Source organism: Kogia breviceps, chromosome 11 (assembly GCF_026419965.1).
Source record: "Kogia breviceps isolate mKogBre1 chromosome 11, mKogBre1 haplotype 1, whole genome shotgun sequence".
Lineage (NCBI taxonomy): Eukaryota > Metazoa > Chordata > Mammalia > Artiodactyla > Physeteridae > Kogia > Kogia breviceps.
The window spans coordinates 41,969,828-41,997,503 of NC_081320.1; the positions used below are offsets into that span (position 1 = coordinate 41,969,828).

Genomic DNA, 27,676 nt, shown 5'->3' on the forward strand with positions numbered 1-27,676 from the left:
TTTCAAAGTCAGTTGGTCTAGGAAATATTGACATTTTCAGATATACATTATCAAGGATGAACGTCAGTAAGTGGTTAACAATACTGACCCATAGATAAGTACAGCTGGAAGCCAGGTGAACATCTATTTCTGATTTTGGAATGATTGTTTCTTTCCCTGTGTTAAGATTTAAAAACACTGTTATTATAATTTATAAATACTTTATTATAATGTGGGACATTGGCAGTGACTGAATTCTACTTATAACAAACTTTTTTTTTTACAATTTAAAGTCACATTCGACGTTATTTGGACAATTCCCTCATTTTGCAGAGCTTCGTTTCTCTTGCCTGGTATAGAAATATTAGGCATTGCCATTATGTGTCTGAGAATAGGCTAACTTCTTTTGTAATCAGGAATGCTACAGAAAAGCAAGGTTGGATTGAAAATTTGGAAATCCTTATGCTTTTGTAGATTATTCTGTTCTCCTTTTCTGAATCCCAACTAGGACAGAAAATTTATTTTGTGAACTACCTCTACATTAAAACTCTTGATATAATTCTTCTTAGGCCATTTGATTTATCAATCTCTTAAAAGCCATTTTATTTAATTAATTTATTTTTACTGAAGTATAGTTGATTTACAATATTGTGTTAGTTTCAGGTGTACAAAAATAAATCCGTTTTAAACAAGTAGAATAGCAGGAACATGGTGTGATAGAAACAGCTTTGGACACAGAAGACTCTGGAATTTAGTTGTGACTATGCCATTGACTTACTGTAGCATCTTAAAAGAAGACTTAACTCTTCAGTTCTTCAGTTTTCCTGACTCCATTGTCCATTTCAAAGGCACTGTACAGATCAAGTAACAATAGGAAGAAGCAGTAGGAGCTTATCAAGAAGTACTGTATCATAGTTCTTGGCATAATTTCAGTGTATGCTAAATGTTATTCCTAAGTCAATGGATCTTTTTCGGCAAAAATACTTTTGTTATCAAAATCTTTACATATGAATGAAGGAACATCCACACGTTTATTTATTTTGGCTTTGATGGTGGTGTGTACCTGTATAGACACATACAAAACCAGTGATTTTTTCATCACCAACCAGTAAATCTTTGACTAACTATATTATTCACCTTTTATGAAAGGGAGGACATTATATCCTTCTTTATAGGTAACTAAAGTGATTTCACATCTGGAATCATCATCAGTAATAGGCAGTGTTTGTGGAACAATTTATATTCTTCAGTGTCCATTCACAGATAATCACCTTATTTATTACAATAGCATTTGAAGCAGGCTGGGCATGTGTTATTATTCCCATTTTATAGAAGGTGTAATTAAAGTTCAAGGAGAATGCCCAGGCTAGCAAAATGATAGAAATGAGACCTAAGTTCAGGTTATTTTTTTCCCCAAACTTACTCATTTTTACTGTAGTGTACTACTTTCCATATTGATTTAATTATTCCATCATAACAAAGATAGAGATTTTTACAGAAGGTCCATAGTAACATGGAAATTGTTCTAGTTAGAGGTGATTTTGTAACAGGGAGCAGATATCCACTCAAATGATAAAAGTAGTATAAGCACTCAAAACTCACAGAATCCTATTTCTGGTTACCAGATAAACAATTCTTTTAGTATTTAAAAGTTTGTATAAGCTAATGTCTTTCTGCCTGTCTTGATTTGAGGTTATATGGTATCTTATCTCTTATTTTTTTTGTCCATATGCTCTATTCTTTTATCTCTTTCTCTCTATATACTGGCTTTCATGCTTTTCTCATGGCTTCTTTACTTCCCCATGTTAAGCCAACTCTACTTTACCTTTCAGTTCTACCACCTACTGTAACTTGAATGCCTTTTATTCTCAGACCCTAAGTGATGATCTCTAGTTCAGTCAGCAGACACAGCTGTTTTCCTAGGGCTGCTTCTTCCAGGTCTGTGAGAAGAAGGTCAGTCAAGAGTATATGTTCTAAAGCAGACTGCCCAGGTTCCAGTTCTGGTTCTCCCCTTAATAAATGTGTTTTTGGGCAGATTGCTTAACTTTATGTGTAAAATGGGGACAATAGTAGCATGTATTTCACAGGATTGTTGTGAAGATTAAATGAACATGTAAAGTGCTTAGAATAGTGCCTAGTTCATTGCAAATACTCAGTGCATATTGCCTGTTACTAAGAAAGAGGTCTGGGCAGGTAAACAGTGGTTGTTAGGGCTAGTATAGAAATGGAGTTTTTCAAATAAGAGAAGTCAGAAGATTAGAACAAGACGTCCTGTTAATTAACTTTACAATATTTATTGAGTGCCTACTATGTGACAGGCACCAATCTAAGTCTTAAGAATAAGTAAGTAAACAACAAGAACATCAACAAAAGAGATTCTTGCTTATATTCTAGTGGTAGAAAACAGGTAATAAATTGTTCAGAAAATAAATAAGTAAATCATGTAGTATGATGAAAGGTCGTGAATGCTATGGAGAAAGAGAAAGAACCTGGGTTAAGGAAATCAGGAGTCTGGTGGAGGTTCAAGGTTGGTCTTATTAAAAAGAGCAACATCTTGACAGTAAGTTATTATTGAAGGGAAAAGAGCATTCCTGACAGAAGTTAGAACTAGAGCAAAGGTCTGAAGGTAGTTAAGTTATTGGCAAGTTTAGGGAATAATAAGGAGGCTGGGGTAGCTGGAATGGAGTGAGTAAGGGGAAGAGAACAGTAGATTAGATCAGAGAGGTACCAGGGGTTCATGGTAGGCCATTATAAAGAGTTTGGCTTTTATTTTGTATGAAATGGGAGCCATGGCAGGATTTTGATTAATGGCATCATCATCTGACATATTCAAAAAGGATCACATTGACTATGGCACACCACAACTAGAGAGTCTGCACACCTCAACTAATGAGCCCACACGCTCTGGAGCCCGCACGCCACAACTAGAGAGAAGCCTGCATGCCGCAATGAAAGATCCTGCATGCTGCAACTAAGACCCAATGCAGCCAGAAATTAATAAATGAATTTTTTTTTAAAAGAATTGAACCCTTGGGCTCTATCATATTAAGAAGCCAGGGGAAAAGAGGAACCTGGAATGGAGTTGGGAAGGAGCTACTAGAGAAGTAAGAAACAGCAACAACAACAACAAAAAATAAAAACAGAAACACGAGAGTATGGTGTCCTGGAAGCCAAGTGAAGAAAGAAAGTATATCAAGAAGGAAGGAGTGGACAATTATAAATATTGGGGATACATCAAGTAAACTGAAGATTAAGAATTACCATTGGACTTAGCAACTTGGAGTAAGATGGTGTCCTTGATAAGAGCATTTTTAATAGAATGATGGTAGGAAATTCCTGATGGAGTAGGTTTAAAAGAGAATGAGTCCTACACAGAAGAATTTCAAATAATTTACATGGATATTACTCCTTCCAGGGTTGGAGCTTAGCTTCCCACCCCTTGTGTGGATGTTGTTCTTAGTGACTTACTTCCCAAAAGCAGAGTGTGGAAGGAGGGAAAAAGTTACTTTACAGTGAAGAAACCTGACAAATACTATTTTAGTCAGGTGATCAAGGTTAATATAATATCATCAGTGATAACTTGTGTTGATGGCATGTACCTTTGATATGATGTGATGAGAAGGCATTTCACCTCTGTGGTCTTCCTTGCAAACCCATGAGCTTAGTCTAACCATGAGAAAAACGTTAAACAAACCCAAATTGAAGGACATTCTACAAAACACCTAACCAGTACTCCTCAAAACTTCATGGTCATCATAAACAACGTGTGAGAAACTGTCACAGACCAGAGGAGGCTAAGGAGATAGGACGACTAAATGTAATGTGATATCTTAGATGGGCTCCTGAAAACTGTTAAGAACATTAGGAGAAAACTAGTGACACCTGAATAAAGTGTGTTGTTCAGTTAATAGTAATGTACTCATGTTGGTTCCTTAGTTATGGCAAGCATACCATAGTAATGTAAGATGTAAACAGTAGGGGGAACTGGGTGTGGTTTGTTTGGGAACTGTTTGCACCTATTTTGTAAATATAGAACTGTTTTAAATAAAGCATTTATTTATATTAAAAATTTTAAAGGATGGGGAGAGAGGAATTGGAGACTGTATATAAGACAACTCTTTCAGGGAATTTTGTTACAGAGGTTAAGTAAGGAAATGAGGTCGTAGCTGGCAGGCGAGGTCGGTTAATAAAAAGCTTTTTTTTTTAAAATAGGAGAAGTTTAATAGGAGAAGCATGTTATTTATGATGAGAATGATGCAATAGAAAGCAAAAAGCTGATGATGTAGGAGAAAGGGGGAAATCTCTGGAGTACTGTGCTTAAGTAGGAGAGAGAGTTTAGAATCTCATGCACAATTAAAGAGGTTGGTTTTAGGTAGTGTAAAGTTCACCTCTGGTAACAGATGAGAATCAAGAGTATGTGTACGCAGATGATGGTGGTTGTGTATATGTTATGGTGGCCCTCTCCAAATGCTCAGTTTTCCCAGTGAAAGAAAGGTCTTCAGCTAAAAGTGGAAACAAATGTTGGGTTTAAGGTATCTCTGGAGAAGAGACGGTATCTCTGGGTGTATGGAAAAGAGAATTAGTTCATGACCGATGATGTGATTAATTCATAGCATTAAGTGCCCACTTTGGCTAGTGGATATAAATTAAAGTGAGACTAGTCAGCATGGTTATATATTTTCTTAAGCCATATAAGCCACTTTTAGCTGGATCTATAATAAGTAGTAACTCCATATCAATAATAGCTCCCATGAATTTGGTATATTTTACACACAATACTTTATTCTTTATATTAGTACTTATATTTAATTATTTATAATGTATTTATTATTTCCTTGATATGACATTGAGGTTATTATTTCAATTTTAAGGTGATGAAAGACAGTAACTTTGCTTAAGGCCACTCAACCAGTAAGTAGTTTGCAAATGAAATTGGAGATAAATTTTGAAATACATTTTCTTTTAAAAATAAGATGAAAAAGTCTACAATTAATCAATGTTGGAGAGAGTGTGGAGAAAAAGGAACTCTCCTACACCATTGGTGGGAATATAAATTGGTACAGCACTATGGAGAACAGTATGGGGGTTCCTTAAAAAAACTAAAAGTAGAGCTACCCTATGATCCTGCAATCCCACTCCTGGACATACATCCAGAGAAAACCATACTTTGAAAAGATATGTGCACCCCAGTGTCTATAGCAGCACTATTTACAGTAGCCCAGACATGGAAGCAAACTAGATGTCCATCAACAGATGAATGGATAAAGAAGATGTGGTATATTTATACAACAGAATATTACTCAGCCATAGAAAGAATGAAATAATGCCATTTGCAGCAACAATGATGGACCTAGTGATTATCATACTATGTGAAGCAAGTCAGACAAAGGCAAATATCAAATGATATCACTTATATGTGAAATCTAAAAAATGATACAAATGAACTTACTTACAAAATAGAAACAGACTCACAGACTTAGAAACTTATGGTTACCAGAGGGGAAAGTTGAGGGGGAGGGATAAATTAGGAGATTGGGATTAACATATACATACTACTATGTGTAGAATAGATAATCAACAAGGACCTGCTGTATAGCACAAGGAACTCTACTCAATACTCTGTAATAACCTATCAATATATGGGAAAAGAATCTGAAAAAATATATATAAATATGTATAACTTAATCACTTTGCTGTACACCTGAAACTAATACAACATTGTATATCAACTATAATTTTTAAAAAAAGATTTGAAGTAAGTTTTAAAATAAGATTTATTTTTTTCTAAACCTTTGCTTTTTCACTACACTGATTTAAAAATGATATCATGGAGAGAAAGGAAATAAGCCACTAGTTTATTAATCTCAGAATATCAGAGAATTAGTTAAATTTGGAAGAAGGTTTACAGTGAATCAAAGGATACTCTTTCTTTGTGAAGAATGTATTGATAGAAAGGCTTAAAATATAAATTAGATTTTAAAGAATTTATTTATTACAGATGATAGCAGTATACCTTCACTTAAGTCCCTACTCAAATGTTATTTCCTTAAGGAACCCTCCTTGACCACCCTATCTCAAAATAGCTCAGATCTAACATCCCCATGTAACTCTTTATCCTCCCTTCTATTTCCAGTGCTTATTACCACCTGCCATCATACTATATGTTTACATGTGTATGTGTTTACTGTAATATCCATGAAGCCAGGGACTTTGTCTTGTGTATAACTGTGGACAGCTCTATCCCAGTTCCATGGCACATAGGAGTTATTAATTAATGAAAGAGAGAAGAAAGAAAAAAAAAAAAGAAAGTAGGTAGGTAGGTTCTTAGGGCAAAGTTAAAGAAATTTAGAGGTCTTGGTAGTGATACCGTATTGAATACTTATATTTTTATGATTATAATAATGCCCCAGGAGACCTGAATAAATGACCAATGATTTGTATTCACCCTTTGTTTTTATTATAGTCTGGATTGATGATCATATGGCTCTGTCCTGTGTTATTTATCTCCGACATACCATTTGTCTTCATCCCCAATTGTTAACAGCAGTGATATTGCTAATATTATGTTAAAACATTTTATACATAAGTCTTTTCAAATATAAGCTCTGTACTAGACCTTTGAATTTGAAACCAGGAGTTCCAAGTATTTTAGCAGTTTATGTATTTGTCTTGGAGAAGGTATAAAATGAGTAGCTGACACAGCTTTTTATACCCTTGCTGGGGTGAAATGGAGATAAAATTCCTTGTAGTCTTATGGATAGCTTATTTTTGTGAATGAGAACCAAGGCTGTTATTTAGTTCTTTATCTTCCTGCAAATCACTATTTGAGAGGCACTGATGGTGTGGTGAGGAGTCATTTTCTTGGTTTGGATTAGTCCATTTGGAGCTTCAATGTACTAAATTCTCTGATTTGGGAAACAAGATAATATTGATCCTAATTACAAGTAGATGTGTATACCCCAGAAGTAATTTATAATTGGGAATGGACACCTAAATTTGTGGAATTTAGGGCTTAGTTTTGAACTTTTGGAGAAGATGAAGCCTTTTTTTTCCCCTGGAGTTGGTCAAGAATATGAATATCTTCTGTGATCATGGTTCAGACTCTGCTGCGGTAATCGGAACAGGGTTGGAAAAGAAGTGACTTCCACAGTCTAGTCTGTGCCTTCCTTATTAGATTCTCTCTGATACTAGGAAGGAAAGACAGAAAAAGTTTCTGCTTCTTAATGGTTTTTAGCCTAAGTGACTTCTGTCATTTAGCTGTGAGAGGTGTTTGTTTGCTTTATAGTGTTTTCTTTTCTTCTGGACAGGTTTCACAGAACTCCACTTTATATAAGATATAACCAATATCTTAATACATTGTTAGTTCCATGTCCTTCAAACAATAAGGACAGTTTGGATGGCTACAGTGATATATTTTTGTAAGAGGGGGAAGAAGGGGTTAAAAATATCAAAGGAGCTCAAACTCTGATGGAAGTTGATACTTGAAATTGCTTTGTTTCACCCTTAAGTTCAAAATTTCCCCCAAAGCATCTGGCTTCACATTTGTAAATGCCATTTTAAGGATTTTGTTTAGCTGTCATTCAGGAGTAGAGATCACTTAGACCTCATTAACAGACAATATTCCCTTTGAAAATGACATGGTATCTACTGTAATCCTAGAGTGTTTTAATAGTCTATTCTATGCTCAGCAATGAAACATTTCAAAAGTGACTGACAGCCAATTGATGTAATTCATGGTGATCTTTTGTGTTGACAGATCTTTAAAAAGTCATGGGAAATTACTACTGTACCCAGTGAAGCCGCCTCTTTATTTTTTTTTTTTTAACTGCCAATATCCTGCAAAACACGACAATTTTCTCTTTGACTGCCACTGTTTTTTATTTCTATAACATGACACGATTCCTCCTTATTATTAGGATTTCTTTTGATAGATAGAATGTGTTCCCTATAGGTAATGCTCATTTTAAAATAGAAAATTTTCAGTTCCCCAAATTAACTCTCTTACTTTTCTGGCTTCCCTATCACGACAACCTTGCCACTAGCCACCTTCCCACTCATGAAGAAGAGTGATTTAATGTAGACAATTTAAATTTTTAAATTTGAATTTAAAAAATTTTGTCCTCCTCTGAAGGAGAAACATGTTGAAAGGAAGAAGGTGAGGAATTGCTTATTTTGGTGGGTGTTTTTTAACTCTAAAGTTAAAAAGCTGATGTTTTGGGTAATTTTATAGGTGATGGAATTTGTGTCCAAAACTCAGTCTCTAAATCCAAACTATTTTTTTAACATCTTTATTGGATTATAACTGCTTTACAATGTTGTGTTAGTTTCTGCTGTAAAACAAAGTGAATCAGCTATGTGTATACATATATCCCCATATCTCCTCCCTCTTGCGTCTCCCTCTCACGCTCCCTATCCCACCCTGCTAGGTGGTCACAAAGCACTGAGCTGGTCTCCATGTGCTATATAGCTGCTTCCCAAGAGCTATCTCTTTTACATTTGGTAGTGTATATATGTAAATGCTACTCTCTCACTTCATCTCAACTTACCCTTCTCCCTCCCTGTGTCCTCAAGTCCATTCTCTACATCTGCTGCTTTATTCCCGTCCTGCCCCTAGGTTCATCAGAACCATTTTAAAAAAGTTTTAGATTCCATATATATGTGTTAGCATAAGATACTTGTTTTTATCTTCCTGACATACTTCACTCTGAATGACAGACTCTAGGTCCATCCACCTCACTACAAATAACTCAATTTTGTTTCTTTTTATGGCTGAGTAATATTCCATTGTACATATCTCCACATCTTCTTTATCCATTCATCTGTCAATGGACACTTAAATTGCTTCCATGTCCTAGCTAGTGTAAATAATGCTGCAATGAATATTGTGGTAAATGACTCTTTTGGAATTATGGTTTTCTCAGGTATATGCCCAGGAGTGGGATTACTTGATCATATGGTAGTTCTACTTTTAGTTTTTTAAGGAACCTCCATACTGTTCTCCATAGTGGCTGTATCAATTTACATTCCCACCAACAGTGCAAGAGGGTTTCCTTTTCTCCATACCCTCTCCAGCATTTATTGTTTATAGATTTTTTGATGATGGCTATTCTGTGAGGTGATACCTCATGGTAGTTTTGATTTGCATTTGTCTAATGATTAGTGATGTTGAGTATTCTTTCATGTGTTTTTTGGCCATCTGTATATCTTCTTCAGAGAAATGTCTATTTAGGTCTTCTGCCCGTTTTTGGATTGGGTTGTTTGTTTTTTTGATATTGAGCTGCATGAGATGCTTGTATTATTTTGGAGATTAATCCTTTGTCAGTTGCTTTGTTTGCAAATATTTTTCCCATTCTGAGGGTTGTCTTTTCATCTTGTTTATGGTTTCCGTTGCTGTGCAAAAAGGTTTTAAGTTTCATTAGGTCCCATTTGTTTATTTTTGTTTTTATATCTATTTCTCTAGGAGGTGGGCCTAGAGAGGTGGGCCTAAAAAGATCTTGCTGTGATTTATGTCAAGAGTGTTCTTCCTATGTTTTCCTCTAAGAGTTTTATAGTGTCTGGCCTTACATTTAGGTCTTTAATCCATTTTGAGTTTATCTTTGTGTATGGTGTTAGGAAGTGTTCTAATTTCATTCTTTAACACGTAGCTGTCAAGTTTTCCCAGAACCACTTACTGAAGAGGCTGTGTTTTCTCTATTGTATCTTCTAGCCTCCTTTATCAAATATAAGGTGACCATATGTGCATGGGGTTATCTCTGGGCTTTCATCCTGTTCCATTGATCTATATTTCTGGTTTTGTGCCAATACCATACTGTCTTGATTACTGTAGCTTTGTAGTATAGTCTGAACTCAGGGAGCCTGATTCCTCCAGCTCCGTTTTTCTTTCTCAAGATTGCTTTGGCTATTCGGGGTCTTTTGTGTTTCCATACAAATTGTGAAATTTTTTCTTCTAGTTCTGTGAAAAATGCCATTGGTAGTTTGATAGGGATTGCACTCAATCTGTTGATTGCTTTGGGTAGCAGAGTCATTTTCAAAATGTTGATCCTTCAAATCCAGGAACATGGAATATCTCTCCATCTGTTTGTATCATCTTTAATTTCTTTCATCAGTGTCTTATAGTTTTCTGCATGCAGGTCTTTTGTCCCTTATGTAGGTTTATTCCTAGGTATTTTATTCTTCTTGTTGCAGTGGTTAATGGGAGTGTTTCCTTAATTTCTCTTTCAGATTTTTCATCATTGGTGTATAGGAAAGCAAGATGTTTCTGTGCATTAATTTTGTATCCTGCTACTCTACCAAATTCATTAATTAGCTCTAGTGGTCTTCTGGTTGCATCTTTAGGATTCTCTGTGTATAATACCATGTCATCTGCAAACAGTGATGTTTTACTTCTTTTCTATATTGGATTCCTTTTATTTCTTTTTCTTCTCTGATTGCTGTGGCTAAAACTTCCAAAACTGTGTTGAATAATAGTGGTGAGAGTGGGCAACCTTGTCTTGTTTCTGATCTTAGAGGAAAGGCTTTCAGTTTTTCACCATTCAGAATGATGTTGGCTGTGGGTTTGTCATGTATGGTCTTTATTATGTTGAAGTCGATTCCCTCTATGCCACTCTCTAGAGAGTTTTTTTTTTTTTTATCATAAATGGGTGTTGAATTTTGTCAAAAGCTTTTTCTGCATCTATTGAGATGATCATATGGCTTTTCTCCTTCAATTTGTTAATATGTTTTATCACATTGATTAATTTGCATATATTGAAGAATCCTTGCATTCCTGGGATAAGCCCACTTGATCATGGTGTAGGATCCTTTTAATGTGTTGTTGGATTCTGTTTGCTAGTATTTTGTTGAGGATTTTTGCATGTATGTTCATCATTGATATTGGCCTGCAGTTTTCTTTTTTTGTGACACCTTTGTCTGGTTTTGGTATCAGGGTGATGGTGGGCTTGTAGAATGAGTTTCAGCATGTTCCTCCCTCTGCTCTATTTTGGAAGAGATTGAAAAGGATAGGAGTTAGCTCTTCTCTAAATGTTTGGTAGAATTCGCCTGTGAAGCCATCTGGTCCTGAGCTTTTGTTTGTTGGAAGATTTTTCATCACAGTTTCCATTTCAGTGCTTATGATTGCTCTGTTTATATTTTCTATTTCTTCCTGGTTCAGTCTTGGAATGTTGTGCTTTTCTAAGAATTTGTCCATTTCTTCCAGATTGTCCATTTTATTAGCTTATAGTTGCTTGCAGTAATCTCTCATGATCCTTTGTATTTCTGCAGTGTCTGTTGTTACTTCTCCTTTTTCATTTCTAATTCTGTTGATTTGAGTCTTCTTTTTTATCTTGATGAGGCTGGCTAATGGTTTATCAATTTTGTTTATCTTCTCAAAGAACCACCTTTTAGTTTTATTGATCTTTGCTATTGTTTCCTTCATTTCTTTTTAATTTATTTCTGATCTGACCTTTATTATTTCTTTCCTTCTGCTAACTTTGGGAGTTTTTTTGTTCTTCTTTCTCTAACTGCTTTAGGTGTAAGGTTAGCTTGTTTATTTGTGATGTTTCTTGCTTTTTGTGGTAGAATTGTATTGCTATAAACTTCCCTCTTAGAACTGCTTTTGCTGCATCCCGTAGGTTTGGAGTTGGTGTGTTTTCATTGTCATTTGTTTCTAGGTATTTTTTTGATTTCCTCTTTTATTTCTTCAGTGATCTCTTGGTTATTAAATCGTGTATTGTTTAGCCTCAATGTGTTTGTATTCTTTATAGATTTTTTCCTGTAATTGATATCCAGTCTCATAGTGCTGTGGTCACAAAAGATACCTGATATGATTTCAATTTTCTTAAATTTACCAAGGCTTAATTTGTGACCCAAGATATGATCTATCCTGGAGAATGTTCCATGAGCACTTGAGAAAAAAGTGTATTCTGTTGTTTTTGGATGGAATGTCATATAAGTATCAATTAGGTCCACTTGTTTAATGTTATTTAAAGCTTGTGTTTCCTTATTTATTTTCATTTTGTTTGATCTGTTGGTGAGAGTGGGGTGTTATAGCCCCCTGCTATTACTGTGTTACTGTTGATTTCCCCTTTTATGTCTGTTAGCATTCGCCTTATGTATTGAGGTGCTCCTATGTTGGGTACATTAATATTTACAATTTATTATATCTTCTTCTTGGATTGATACCTTGATCATTTTGTAGTGTCCTTCTTTGTCTCTTGTAATAGTCTTTATTTTAAGCTCTATTTTGTCCGATATGAGAATTGCTACTCTAGCTTTCTTTTGATTTCCATTTGCATGGAATATCTTTTTCCATCCCTTCCCTTTCAGTCTGTATGTGTCCCTAGATCTGAAGTGGGTCTCTTGTAGACAGCATATGTATAGGTTCTATTTTTGTATCCATTCAAGCCAGTGTATGTCTTTTGCTTGTAGCATTTAATCCATTGACATTGAAGGTAATTATCCACATGCGTGTTCCTGTTGCCATTTTCTTAGTTGTTTGGGGTTTGTTTTTGTAGGTCTTTTCCTTCTCTTTTGTTTTCTGCCTAGATAAGTTCCTTTAGCATTTGTTGTAAAGCTGGTTTGGTGGTGCTGAATTCTCTTAACTTTTGCTTGTTTGTAAAGGGTTTAATTTCTCTGTCGAATCTGAATGAGGTCCATAACTTGAAGGTTGATTACTTGGATTTGAATCCCAGTTTTAATGTTACATGATCTAGAGTAAATCAGTTCATTTTTTCTTTTTTCTCTTATAGTAGAATGGAAGTAATAATTATGCCCACTTAACTTACTTCTTCAGGTTGCTGGGAGGACGATCTAAGAAAATGAATTGTGCAGTGCTTTACAGACGTTAATTGTATACAGACAGTAGTATTCTTCCTTATTCTCCTCTCGAAGTAATTTATAGATGACTTTTTATCTTACCAGTACTGCCTTGTTTAAGGATCTACTATGTAAGAAAAGGAAAATAGTGTTAACTAAAGAATATTTAATTTTCATAATAATTCTGTGATTTAGAAATTATTATTAACATTTTATGGGTAAAGAAAAAGGCTTAGAGAAGTTAAGTAACTTTCTCAATATCAATAATTTTGTAAGTAGTTGCTCCCTGGTTTCTCTGACTTCAGTGCTCATGTTTTTTTTCTTTCACAAACTAATGTTGTTTGTTAATATACTGCAACCTGTTCCAACCATCCTGTGTTCATCATGCCTAATTTTGAAACTTCTTGACATTTCAGTCATTCTTGTTCTTTTAATTGGAGTTCACTTATTTCATGCATTTGGCAATTATTTATTGCCAGGTACGATGCTAAACACTATCAGTTTTTGATCTTAGTCTAGTCTTTATTTTGAACAGAAGAAAACAGGTTTAAAATAGTGACAATTGCTCCTATATTAGGGGGAAATACAAGATGCTTTGGGAAGTCAGGGAAGTCTTCACAGAGGAAGTGATACTTAAGCCTGTGCTCTAACATTAACTTTTTATAGAATACAGATGGCCTCTGCCATTATGCCTTTTGTTTTTCTTGTACCATCAGATTCATATTGAGCCATTCATCCTAGGGTGAATAGTCAAATTACTCTTACATGTTCTTGTTATTTTCCAGCTTGTCCAGATTATTATCAATACAACACACTTGGAGAAATCCTGTAAGTACTTGGAAGAATTCATCACCAATATCACTAATGTGCTTCCAGAGACAGTCCACACCACAAAGCTCTATGGCACCACGACTTTTAAGGTGAGAAAGCTCTACATTACTGTAGAAGTGCTTCTTGTGTGCTGGGGCATTCTACCTAACACAGCTTTGTTTCTCGCATAAGTCATACATGGTCTTCAGAATAAGTCCTTATGATTTCCTTAGAAAAACAAATAGCAATGCCAATTTTGGGGTGTTTAAAAATGGTCTACAGCTGTGTCCACTAAATCTTCCTTATATTTCGTTCATGAAAATGACTATTTCCTCAGTTGACCACCTGACAGTCAAGTATTTTCAAATATGGTCTAGAAAAGAGTGGTTGCAGCTGAAATCAACAGCACTTTAAAAATTTTAATTTAGCTATCCTCTCTTTTCTGTGTCCTGGGTCCAGTTTTTTTTTTCTTTTAACTTTACATTTTAGTGAGGAATTTCTGTCCCTTGCTATTGTAGTTAGCAATTTTATAATCGCCTTACAAGGCCACAGGACTAGTTTTGATGCAGTGTTGAATTAAATGGAAAAAATGACACTCTTATAGAGCAAAAGAAGAATTGATGGTAGATGAGTTTCTGGAGAGTAAAGAGCCTTAGGAAACTCATTTATATTGCCATGTGAGCTTTAAATAAATATAAAGCAGAAAGAGTAACAGGGCAATATCTTAAACTAAAATGGTAGATTCTGACATAATGGCCAACATGTATACTTTGGGAGTTTGTTATCGTTGTTATTATTGTTTGATTATTTTAGTTCTGAAACAAATCTATGTCACCCTTTTGAAATCTAGAAGTTGTTAATTAGATATGAAGCGGTAGAGTTGAACTCATGATTTATGTTTATGGTATCTCCTTTTTTTGATCATTTTGTTCTCTTTCCCTATTTATTGGTACCTTCCCTTGAGAATGGATTTAAGAGAAGAAATCCAATTTGATTCATATTGCTTATTATATTTTATGACATATAAAAATTGTTGGTATGATCTGCTCTTTTTTCTGTTCCAAGAAAAAAAATATGAAAGATCCTGGCCAAAGCAATCTTGAGAGAGAACAAAGGTAGAAGGATCACACTTCCTGATTTTAAATTATATTATAAAGCTATAGTAATCAAAATGGTATGGTATTGGCATACATACAGATACATAGATCAGTGGAACAGATTGGAGAACCTAGTAATAAATCCATGCATATATTGTCAATTAATTTATGACAAAGGGGCCAAGAATATACAATGAGGACAGGATAGTCTTTTCAATAAAAGCAAGCCAATACCACAGTGAGATAATACCTGAGATAAACACATGTTAGAATGGCTATCCTCAAAAATACAAGAGATAACATATACTGGCAAAGATGTGGAGAAAAGGGAAACTTGTACACTGTTGGTGGGAATGTAAGCTGGTATAGCCACTATGAAAAACAGTATGGAGCTTCCTCAAGAAATTAAAAATAGAACTACTGTGTGATCTGGCAATTCTGCTTCTGAGTGTGTATTGAAAGGGATCAAAATCATTATCTTGAAGAGTTATGTATACTTCCATGTTCACTGCAGAATTAATCATAATAGCCAAGATATGGAAACAACCTAAGTCTCCATCAACAGATAAATGGATAAAGAAAATGTTATATACATTTTCTCCATATATGTATCCATATATATGTGTGTATATCATATGTGTATATGAATATTATTCAGTCATGAAAAATGAGGAAATCCTGCCATTTGAATCTTTTAAAAAAGTCAAACTCATAGAAACAGTAGAAAAATGGTTGCCAGGTACTGGGAGAGTGGGTTTGGCAATAGAAGTTGGTAGAAGGGGTACAGACTTTCAGCTATAAGAGGAATAAGGTCTGAGGATCTAATGTAAAACATGGTTTCTATAGTTGATAATACTATATTGTACAATGTTTGCTAAGAGGATAGAACTTAAATGTTCTTACTAAAAAAATGATAAATATGTGAGGTGATGAATGTGTTAAATAACTAGATGATAGAAAAGAAATCCTTTCACAATATATTTGTATATCAAATCACCACAATATGTATTTTAAATGTCTTATAATTTTGTTTTCAATTGTACCTCAGTGAAGCTGAAAAAATGGAAAAAGTGAGATGTGTAACAACAAGATATTCTTTATCTATGTTTATGATTAGGTTAGCTGCTAGATGAGTTACACATTCATGATGTGACCATGGGTTGTTTCAAATTCCCTATAAAATTACTTACAACAGAATTAATTATGCATGATATTATGTTGGTATCTTTACTTGTAAACTTTTCAATGATGTCTCCTTGTAGTAATACTGATACACTTTTAGTGAAGGAAAGACTTATTTCATAAAGAGGCCCCAATTATTAGTATGAAAATATGACAAGAGCTTTAAGAATTTCAGGATGACCTTCCTTAGATAGTTTAATAGGAATTATAAGTACTCTTAATATTAGCATTATTGTGGAGCATGGGTAATAATTTTATCAAAAATATTTCTACATGATTTCTACATGTGGAAGCCAAAATTTCTCTAGGAAAGAAAATGAGGGAGACACTTATAGGTAAGTGTTCAATAGGAAATAGAAGTTAGAGAGTTAGAATGTGATGTTCATTTATACTTGTTTATCCTATGGGGAATATGTAATATGTACTGCTGTTCTTCCCCTAATCCATCTCAATTTTCTTATTTCAAGGGCTTTTCAAATTATGGTCAGAAATCCTCCCAAAGGGTGGCTTGTGTATTTTGTTGTTCCAGCATTAAAATTGCTGAGGGAAAATTAAAGGCAGACAGGAAGCCATAGAGGTTGAGCAGCCAGTTAAATACTTAGTAAAGGAAAAGTTCTGGAGACCACTAAAGGTCATGTTGACAGTGCTTATTAAAAACACTGATTGCTTAAAACACATTGAAAGTTTATTTTTACCAGGACTGTTTCAGACCATCTAACCCAGAACTCAGTATAAACATGGCAATTATAACAGCTACATATTGTGTATTTTCCTAAGCTACTGTTTCCAGAAAACTTTCACTTACAGATGGAAACCTTAATGCTGAAAAAGGGGCAAAAACAATCAGAAAGTCTTCAAGGTATTTTCTTGCAGAGTTCCTTCTTGTTTCTACCATATGTGACCTAATGAAGCTGGTATCCTTAGCTTTCCTTGTTTATAAGAATTCCCTCACTTACAAAATAGAATGAAGGTATTTATTAATTTACCCCATCACAAATATTGCTTGTGTACCTACTATAAAATATGGAAGAGAAAATATTTAGTCCTTGGATTTAGAGTCTATAATCTACAGGGAAGACAGACACTGTGAGTTCTGTAAAGAGCTGTGCAAAAAATGCTGGAATAGTATAATAAATACATTAAATCTCTCACTGATTCTCCAAGTTTTTATAAAGCATCTGCTATATACCAGGCAATAAACCAGTCTCCTGACTTTACACAGCATATATTCTAGTGAGGGTGATAGATGATACACAAACACAAAATTTAATATAATGTCAGGTAGTGATAAGAGCTAGGAAGAAAAATAAATGACGTGAATGAAGTAAGAAATTGAATCACTTGGATTTCTGATAGATAAGCAGGCCAGTCAGAGGTAACAATATGGTAGAAGGTATTGGTGTATTCAAGGTGATCAGTATGCAAGGGGGTCAGTCAGGCAGTGATGTATTTATCATTGGTAAGGGTGGTAAGAGACAAGATCGTCAGGAGTCATATGATTTCTGGACTTGTAGGCCCCAATAAATACTTTCTATTTTATTTTGAAGTGAAACATGAGGTCATTAGAAGACTGGAAATGGTGGTGATAACCTGATTTATGATGGGGAACCCTAGTTGCTATGTGGAAAATATACTGTAGGTCAATAAGAGTGGAAGAAGAGAATCCAATTTGAAGGTCATTGCAGTAGTCTAGGTAAGAGATAATGGTCACTTGGACTACAGTGGTAAGGTTGGAAGTGGTAAGAAATATTTTTGAAGATAGAGATGGCAAGTTTTATTGCTAGATTAGGTATGAGATTATAAGAGAAAGAATGGAGTCAAGAATAATTCCAAGATACTTAAACTAAGCAAACTGAATTAACTAAGATGGGGAACAGCAAGAAAATAACAGTTTGGGGGAGTGGTAGTAGAATCAAGATTTCTATTTTTCGCATATTAAGCTTGAGGTATTTATTAGTCATTTATCATAGAGATTAAATTGACAGGATAAAGTCATAGCTGGACATAAAAATTTAGAATTCATAAGTGTAAAGATGGTATTTTATGCCATGGATCTGGCTTTCTTCTGGGAATTTAATATAGATAGGGAGAAGGTGTGAGGATTGAGCTCCAAGGGAAATCAACATTGACAGGTCTAGAAGAAGAGGTGAGTGGTACTTATCTCAGCTGTGAGACCTTCAGGGAGGACTTACCAGAAAAGGTCCAGTAGGAGGTGTCCAGCAGGAGTATCTTGGGACCAGCAGGAGGTGTCCAGGTGGAGAAAGGATGAGGAGGGAGTAAGGGACATTTTTAGGTGAGGCAACTTCATGTAAAAAGATGAAATAATGAAATAAAATCATACTTCTTCCGTGTAGAATAAGGGTAGCAATGACATAGAGAAGTAGGTAAATATCAATTGTGAAGCACTTTGTTTTAGAATGATAGATAATTTGGACTTTATCCTACTAAAGTCTTTGAGAGACTTCAAGCAAGGATGTGTTGCAATTTTTAAAATAATCATTTACTTTCCCTAATTAGAAAGAAGGAAGAAAGGAATGAAAAAAGGATGGAATGCAGGAAAGGAAGGAGAAAAGAAAGGAGAAAGGAAGGAATAAATAAATCACAATTACTTGAAATTTATAATCAGAGGAAATGAAATACCGAGAGTACTTTGTATAACTGTGCTAATAAATTTGATGGTCTATAGGAAAATATGTGATTTAAAAAGTGATTCAAGAAGATAAAGAGGACTTCCCTGGTGGCACAGTGGATAAAACTCGGCACTCCCAATGCAGGGGGCCTGGGTTCAATCCCTGGTCAGGGAACTAGATCCCAAGTGCATGCCACAACTAAGTGTTTGCATGCCACAACTAAGGAGCCTGTGTGCTGCAACTAAGGAGCCGGTGAGCCACAACTAAGGAGCCATGAACCGCAACTAAGGAGCCTACATGCTGCAACTAAGACCCAGTGCAACCAACTAAATATTAAAAAAAGAAAAGAAGATAAAGAAAATTGACATAACTATGAAAAAAATGAGAAAGTTATTAAAGACTTCTTAAAACTGGGGAAGTTTCACATGATTTTGCCAGTTAATTCATTCAGGCTTTCATGAAACAGATAATTTCTGTATAATTTAAACTACTCCATACCATAGAGAAAAATGGAAAATATCTCAGTTAATTTTTGTGAAGTCAACATAACAATGATTCAAAAACTAAAAAAAATAAAGGTTCTGAAGACCCTAGGGGCAGGACAGGAATAAAGGTGCAGATGTAGAGAATGGACTTGAGGACATGGGAGGAGGAAGGGTAAGCTGGGATGAAGTGAGAGAGTGACACGGACATATATACACTACCAAATGTAAAATAGATAGCTAGTGGGAAGCAGCCACATAGCACAGGGAGATCAGCTCAGAGCTTTGTGTCCACCTAGAGGGCTGGTATAGGGAGGGTGGGAGGGAGATGCCAGAGGGAGGAGATATGGGGATATATGTATATGTACAGCTGATTAACTTTGTTGTAAAGCAGAAACTAACACACCATTGTAAAGTAATTATACACCAATAAAGATGTAAAAAACAAAGATAATAACAATTGATAAAATAAATACTAGAGCAACAGAAAAAGAGAGATTTGGTCATAACATGAGGTTAGCCAATATTTAATAAACTCATGATTCCCTCAGGTGTGCCAGGCTCTTGATGAAAGTTATTAGATTTAATAAATGTGTTAAAACTATGGAAAAAATGTATCATAGCTGAAATTAAGTTTAAAAAGAAAACTAGAGAAACCATAAAATCCCCGAACAATTAAAGACAAATATTGATGTAAAAATCATAAATAATAAAATATGAAACAAAATCCAGAAGTGCATAGAAAGCAGGGATAAAGTAATGTTAAGAATTCAAGGATGATTAGTATTAGAAAGTTGTTTAAAATTATTCACTACTGTAATAGATCAGGTGAGAAAAAAATGCATGAGTATTTAAAAAGATACTAAAAAGGTATTTTATGTAAGGCCACATCTCTTCCTGATAAAATCTCTTAGTAAACCCCTCTATCAGTAATTGACAGATCCAGGAGGCAGAAAATTAGTAAGGATATTGTTGAACTGAATGGTCCTATCAATCAGCTAGATCAAATTGACATTTATAGAATACTTCATCTAACAACAGCGTAATACATATTCTTCTCAAGCTCATAAGAACATTCACCAAGACAGACCATGTTTTGAGTATTAAAGCACATCTTAAAAAATTTTGAAGAATAAAAATCATATAAAGCTTGCTCTCAGACCAAATGGAATTAAACCCTGGAAATAAATAACAGAAAGATAGCTATAAAATCCCCAAATATTTGGAGATTACCCAGCACACTTCAGAAAAACACTTGGGTAAAAGAAAAAGTTTCAAGAGAAATTAAACAGTACTAAATTAAAATAAAGTACAACTTACTAAAATTTGTGGCATCAGTGAAAGCACTGCTTATAGGGAAATTTATAGCATTAACTGCATAAATTCCAAAAGAAGAAATTTCACGATCAGTAATCTAAGCTTCTACCATAGGAAACTAGGGAAGGAAGAGCAAATTAAATCCAAAATAATCAAAAGAAAAGAAAAATTAGAGCAGAAATAATTGAAAACAGAAAAGCAAAGGAGAAAACCAATGAAACCAAACATGGATTTTTAGAAAGATCAATAAAATTGATAAACTTTGAGTTAGGCTGACCAATAATAAAAGAGAGAAGACACAAATTACTAATATCGTAAATGAAAAAGGGGCCATCACTACTGATTCCATGGACATTAAAAGATTAATAAGGGCATATTATGAGGAACTCTATATCCACAAATTAGCAACCTACATAAATCGAACCAATTTTTTCAGAGACACAATTTACCAAAACTCACACAAGGAGTAGTAATCTAAATAGCCTTATATCTGTTGAAGAAATTGAATCAATAATTAATGGCTTTTGAAAATAGAAAACACCAGGCCCAGTTGAAAGAAGTTGAACAAGACACAAGTAAATGGATAGATATTCAATGTTCATTAACTGGAAGAATTAATATTGTTAAAATGTCCAACCTACCCAAAGTGAACTTCAGATTCAATGCAATCCCTATCAAAATGGTACTTTTTTAACAGAAATTGAAAAAAAATATTAAAATTTGTATGGAACCACAAAAGACTCTGAAAATCCAAAGCAATCTTGAGAAAGAACAAAGCTGGAAACAACACACTTCCTGATTTCAAATTATATTATAAAACTATCATAATGAAAACAGTATGGTATTGGCCTACAAACAGACACATAGATAAATGGAACAGATTGGAGATCCCAGAAATAAGCCTATACATATGTGGTCGATTAGTTTATGACAAAGGGGCCAAGAATATACAATGAGGAAAGGATAGTTTCTTAAATAAGTGGTTTTGGTGAAACTGGACAGCCACATGCAAAAGAATGAAACTAGATCTCTGTCTTATACCATAGACACAAATCAACTCAAAATGGATTAGAGACTTGAATATAAGACTGAATCTATAACACTCCTAGAAGAAAACATAGGGGGTAACTTCTTTGACATTGGTCTTGGAGGTGATTTTTTGGAGTTGACACCAAAAGCAAAGGCAATAAAATAAAGAATAAACAAGTGGGAATTCATCAAACTAAAAACTTCCTGTACAGCAAAGAAACCATCAACAGAATGAAAAAGCAACCAATGGAATTGGAGAAAATATTTGCAAATCATGTATCTGGTAAGGGGTTAATATCCAAAAACTACAAAGAACTCATACAACTCAATAGCAAAGAAACAATCTGATTAAAAAATGGGCAGAGGAACTGAATAGACATTTTTCCAAAGAAGACATAAAAATGAGCAACATGTAAATGAAAAGTTGTTCAAAATCACAAATCTTTAAGAAAATGCAAATCAAAACTACAATGAGATATTACCTTACACCTTAGAGTGGTATCATCAAAAAGATAAGAGATAGGGTACATATCCAGAGAAAATTCTAATTTGAAAATATACATGCACCCCAGTGTTCATAGTACACTATTTACAATAGCCAAGACATGGAAGCAACCTAAATGTCCATCAACAGATCAATGGTTAAAGAAGATGTGGTATATATATATACCATAGACTACTACTCAGCCATAAAAAAAGAATGAAATAATGCCATTTGCAGCAACACGGTTGGATCTAGAGGTTACCATACTAGTAAATCAGACAGAGAAAGACAAATGCCATATATCACTTATATGTGGAATCCAAAATATGATACAAAAGAACATATTTACAAAACAGAAGTAGACCCACAGACATAGGAAACAAACTTAAGGTTACCAAGGGGGAAAGGGGATGGGAGAAGGATAAATTAGGAGTTTGGGATTAGCAGATACAAACTACTATATATATAACAGATAAATAAAAAAGTCCTACTGTATAGCACAGGGAACTATATTCAATATCTTGTAATAAACCATAATGGAAAAGAATATATATATATATGTGTGTGTGTGTATATATATATATATATATAAAATATATGTATAGCTGTACTTTGCTGTACACCAGAAACTAACTTAACATTGTAAATCGACTATACTTCTATTAAAAAGAAAAGACACAAGAGATAACAAATGCTGGCAAGGGTGTGGAGAAAAGGGAACCCTTGTGTACTGTTGGTGGGAATGTAAGCTGGTACAGCCACTATGGAAAACAGTAAGGAGCTTCCTCAAGAAATTAAAAATAGAACTACCATATGATCCAGCAATTCTACTTCTGGATGTATATTCAAAGGAATCAATATCTTGAAGAGTTATGTATACTTTTGCATTCATTACAGCATTGATCAAAATAGTCAAGATATGGAAACAACCTAAGTGTCTATTAATGGATGAATAGCTAAATTATACACACACACACACACACACACACACACACACACACACACACACACACCCCATACACACAGTGGAATATTATTCATCCATTAAAAAAAGAAGAAAATCCTGATCAGTTGCAAAAACATGGATGAACCTAGAAGGCATTATGCAAAATGAAATAGACCAGATAGACAAATACTTCATGGTATCATTTATATGTGGAATCTAACAAAAAAAGTTGAACTCATAGAAACAGAGAGTAGAAACATTATTGCCAGGGCTGGGGGGGTGAAGAAATAGAGGTTGATAAAAGGGTACAAACTTTCAATTGTAAGATGAATAGTCTGAGCATCTAGTATATAACAATGTGACTACAGTTGATTACATTATGTATAAATGATAACTGCTAAGAGAGTAGAACTTCAGTGTTCTCACCAAAACAAAACAGCAAAAAAAGTAAATATGTGAGGTGATAACTGTGTTAATTAACTTGATGTGGGGAATCCTTTTGCAGTGTATACCTATATTTAGTCATTATGTTTTTCATTTTAAATATCTTACAACTTGTCAGTTATACACGAATTAAGCTGAAAGAAATTCTACCTAATATTTAAGGATGAAATTTCACCACTTCTCTATAATATTTTCCAGGAAATAGAAGCAGAGAAAATACTATGTAACTCACTCTATGAGGCTAGCATTACCGTAATACCAGCAAGACATTGCAGGAAAGGAAAACTACAGACTAATATTTCTCATGAACTTAGATGCAGAATCCTCAACAAAATATTATGAAATTGAATCCAACAATGTATCACAATTATACACTACCACCAAGTGGGTCTGCAAGACTTATTAAACATCAAAAATCAAGTATTGTAATTGATCACATTAATGGGCTAAAGAAGAACAATTACAGAATCATATTAATAGATATAGAAAATGCATTTGACAAAGTCCAACACCTATTCATGATAAAAACCTCTCAGCTAATTATAATAGAAGGGGAACATCCTCAACTTGGTAAAGAACATCTACAAAAGTCCTACAAATAACATCATACTTGATAGTGAGAAACTAGAAACTTTCCTGCTAAAATCATGAAAAAGGCCGGGATGTCCTTTTATACCACTCTTATTCAACATTCAGTAAGCCATGAAATAAAGGATTTACAGACTGGGAAGATAGAAATAAAACTGACTTAGTTTACAGGTGACATGATTGTCTAAGTAGAAAAAATGAAAGAATTAACAATAACAAAAAGACTGCTGGAATAAATGAATGTAGCAAGGTTCAGCATATAAAATTGATATACAAAAGTTATTTGCTTTATCATTATACCAGTAACAAATAACTGGAATTTGCAATTAAAAACATAATGCTATTTACATTAACATTGAAAAAAGAGAGAAATAGGTATAAATCTAACAAGATAAACAAGATCTATGTGAAAAAACCTGTAAAACTCTGATAAAAAGTAATCAAAGAAGTAAGCTCTAAATAAGTGGAGGGCTTCCCTCGTGGCACAGTGGTTGAGAATCCGCCTGCCGATGCAGAGGACATGGGTTCGTACCCCGGTCCAGGAAGATCCCACATGCCGCGGAGCGGCTGGGCCCGTGAGCCATGGCCGCTGAGCCTGTGCGTCCCGAGCCTGTGCTCTGCAACGGGAAAGGCCACAACAGTGAGAGGCCCACATACCACAAAAAATAAATAAATAAGTGGAGATATGTTCCATATTCATGGATAAGATGATTCAGTATTTTATCAAGATATCAGTTCTTTTCAACTTAATCTAAAGATTCAGTTCCAGTCCAAATTCCAGCAACTCATTTTGTGGATATTGACATATTGTTTCTGAAGTTTATATGGAGAGGCAAAACACCCAGAATAGTCAACACAATATTGATAGAGAAGAACAATGTTGGAGAACTGACACTACCTGACTTCAAGACTTACTATAAAGCTACAGTAATCAAGACAGTGTGGTATTGGCAAAAAAAAAAAAAAAAAATTAGGTCAAGGGAACAACATAGGAGCCCAGAAATAGACTCTCGCAAATACAGTCAACTGATTGTTGACATGCAGTAAACTCAGTTTAATGGAGAAATGAAAGTGCTTTCAATAAATGTTGAAACAACTAGACATCCACCTGCAAAAAAGAAAAAAAAAAAATGAAACTAACCATAGATGTTACACTTTAAAATTGAGTTAAAAATTTGAGTTTGAATTAAACTCAAAAACATTTGAGTTAATTGAGTTAAAAATTAACTCAAGGCTAGACAATATCAAACTCTTAGAGGAAAACATAGGTACAACACTCTATGACATAAATCACAGCAAGATCCTTTTTGATCCACCTCCTAGAGAAATGGAAATAAAAACAAAAATGAACAAATGCGACCTAATGAAACTTAAAAGCTTTTGCACAGCAAAGGATACCGTAAACAAGACCAAAAGACAATCCTCAGAATGGGAGAAAATAGTTGCAAATGAAGCAACCAACAAAGGATTAATCTCCAAAATTTATAAGCAACTCATGCAGCTCAATAACAAACAAACAACCCAATCCAAAAATGGGCAGAAGACCTAAATAGACATTTCTCCAAAGAAGATATACAGATTGCCAACAAACACATGAAAGGATGCTCAACATCACTAATCATTAGAGAAATGCAAATCAAAACTACAATGAGATATCATCTCAAACCGGTCACAATGGCCATCATCAAAAAAATCTAGAAACACTAAATGCTGGAGAGGGTGTGGAGAAAAGGGAACACTCTTGCACTGCTGGTAGGAATGTAAATTGATAAAGCCACTATGGAGAACAGTATGGAGGTTCCTTAAAAAACTACAAATAGAACTACCATATGACCCAGCAATCCCACTACTGGACATATACCCTGAGAAAACCATAATTCAAAGAGTCATGTACCAAAATGTTCATTGCAGCACTATTTACAATAGATAAGACATGGAAGCAACCCAAGTATCCATCAACAGATGAATGGATAAAGAAGATGTGGCACATATATGCAATGGAATATTACTCAGCCATAAAAAGAAATGAAACTGAGTTATTTGTAGTGAGGTGGGTGGACCTGGAGTCTGTCATACAGAGTGAAGTAAGTCAGAAGGAGAAAAACAAATATCGTATGCTAACACACATATATATATGGAATCTAAGGGGAAAAAAATGTCATGAAGACTAGGGGTAGGATGGGAATAAAACACAGACCTAGTAGAGCATGGACTTGAGGATATGGGGAGGGGGAAGGGTAAGCTGTGACGAAGTGAGAGAGTGGCATGGACATATATACACTACCAAACATAGGGTGGATAGCTAGTGAGAAGCAGCCGCATGGCACAGGGAGATCAGCTAGGTGGTTTGTGACCACCTAGAGGGGTGGGATAGGGAGGGTGGGAGGGAGGGAGACGCCAGAATGAAGAGATATGAGAACATATGTATATGTATAACTGATTCACTTTGTTGTAAAGCCCAAAGGAACACACCATTGTAAAGCAATTATACTCCAATAAAGATGTTTAAAAAATTAACTCAAAAGGGATCACAGACTTACATGTGAAACACAGCAGTATAAAACTCTTAGAAGATAAAATAAGGGAAAATGTTGGTAACCTTGAGTTTGGCTATGACTTAAGGTACAACAACCAGAACACGATCCATCAAAGAAAATACTGATAAGATGGGCTTCATTAAAATGAAAAACTTCTGCTGTAGAAAAGACACTGTTAAAAGAATGAAAAGAAGCAGAAAATGTTTGTAAAATGCATATCTAATAAAGGACTTATATCCAGAATATACAAAGAATGGGTAAAAGTCAACAAGAAGAAAATTAAAAGTGGGTTTAATGTGGGTTCACTTTAAAAATGGGGGAAAGATCCAAATAGATACCCCACCAAAGGATGGAGAGGGAGTTGTAAGTTAAAACAACAGTGACATACCATTGTACAACTCTTAAAAAGGCTAAAACTGAAAACACTGACAACAAATGCTGGAGCAATAGCAGCTCTCATTCATTGCTGGTGCTAATACAAAATGGTAATGTTATTTTGGAAGACAATTTGTCAGTTCCTTACAAGGCTAAACAGAAATAGACTTCCCATGCAACTCACCAGTCATGCTTCTTGGTAACTATCCAAGTGAATTGAAATGTTAAGCTACACAAAAACTTACACATAAATCATTACAGCAGCATTATTCAAAATTGACTACACTCAGAATCTATCAAGATGTCCTTCAATAGGTAAATGGATAAACAAACTACGATACATCCTGACAATGGAATATTATTCAGTGATGAAAAGGAATGAACTATCAAGCCATAGAAAGACATGGAGGAAAATTAACTGCACATTGCTAAGTAAAATAAGCCAATCAGCTACATACATGGTTCCCAGTATAAGACATTGTAGAAAGGCAAAGTTCTGGAGAAAGTAAAAAGATGGTTTGTTTCCAGGATTTGGGGGATGAGCAAGGGAGGGATGGATAGAGTGGATTTTTATGGTAAGAAAACTATTCTGTATGATTCTGTAATAGTGAATACATGACATTATCCATTTGTAAGTACCCATGGAACTGTACAACACAAATAGTAAACCCTGATGCAAACTGTGAACTTTAGTTAATAATAAAATATCCATATTGGTTCATCTATTGTAACAAATGTTCCACACTAATGCAAGGTTTTTTAAATAGGGGAAACAGTGGGAGGGGAATGGCAGGCAGTATCTGCAAATGCCCTGTACTTTCTGCTCAATTTTTCTTTAAGCCCAGATTTCTAGAAAATAATGTTTATTAATTAAAAGAAAACTTAGTAAAATGAGAATTCAAGGACAGTATTAAATTATCATACAAGTAAGTAAATATGTAAGCAGAGGAATGCTCTTAGAACTGTGTTCATATAAGTAAACAT

The 27,676-nt window shown here is 34.5% G+C and overlaps 1 protein-coding gene across 1 annotated transcript in view; it reads left to right on the plus strand.

The window, feature by feature from the left end:
* Positions 1 to 27,676, plus strand: part of EXOC6B (exocyst complex component 6B) — a 721,321-nt gene that overhangs the window by 402,515 nt on the left and 291,130 nt on the right. Inside the window, exon 17 of the mRNA XM_059079741.2 lies at positions 13,557 to 13,691. Within this exon, the coding sequence (XP_058935724.1) occupies positions 13,557 to 13,691 (135 nt within the window). The remainder of the gene's footprint in view (positions 1 to 13,556; positions 13,692 to 27,676) is intronic.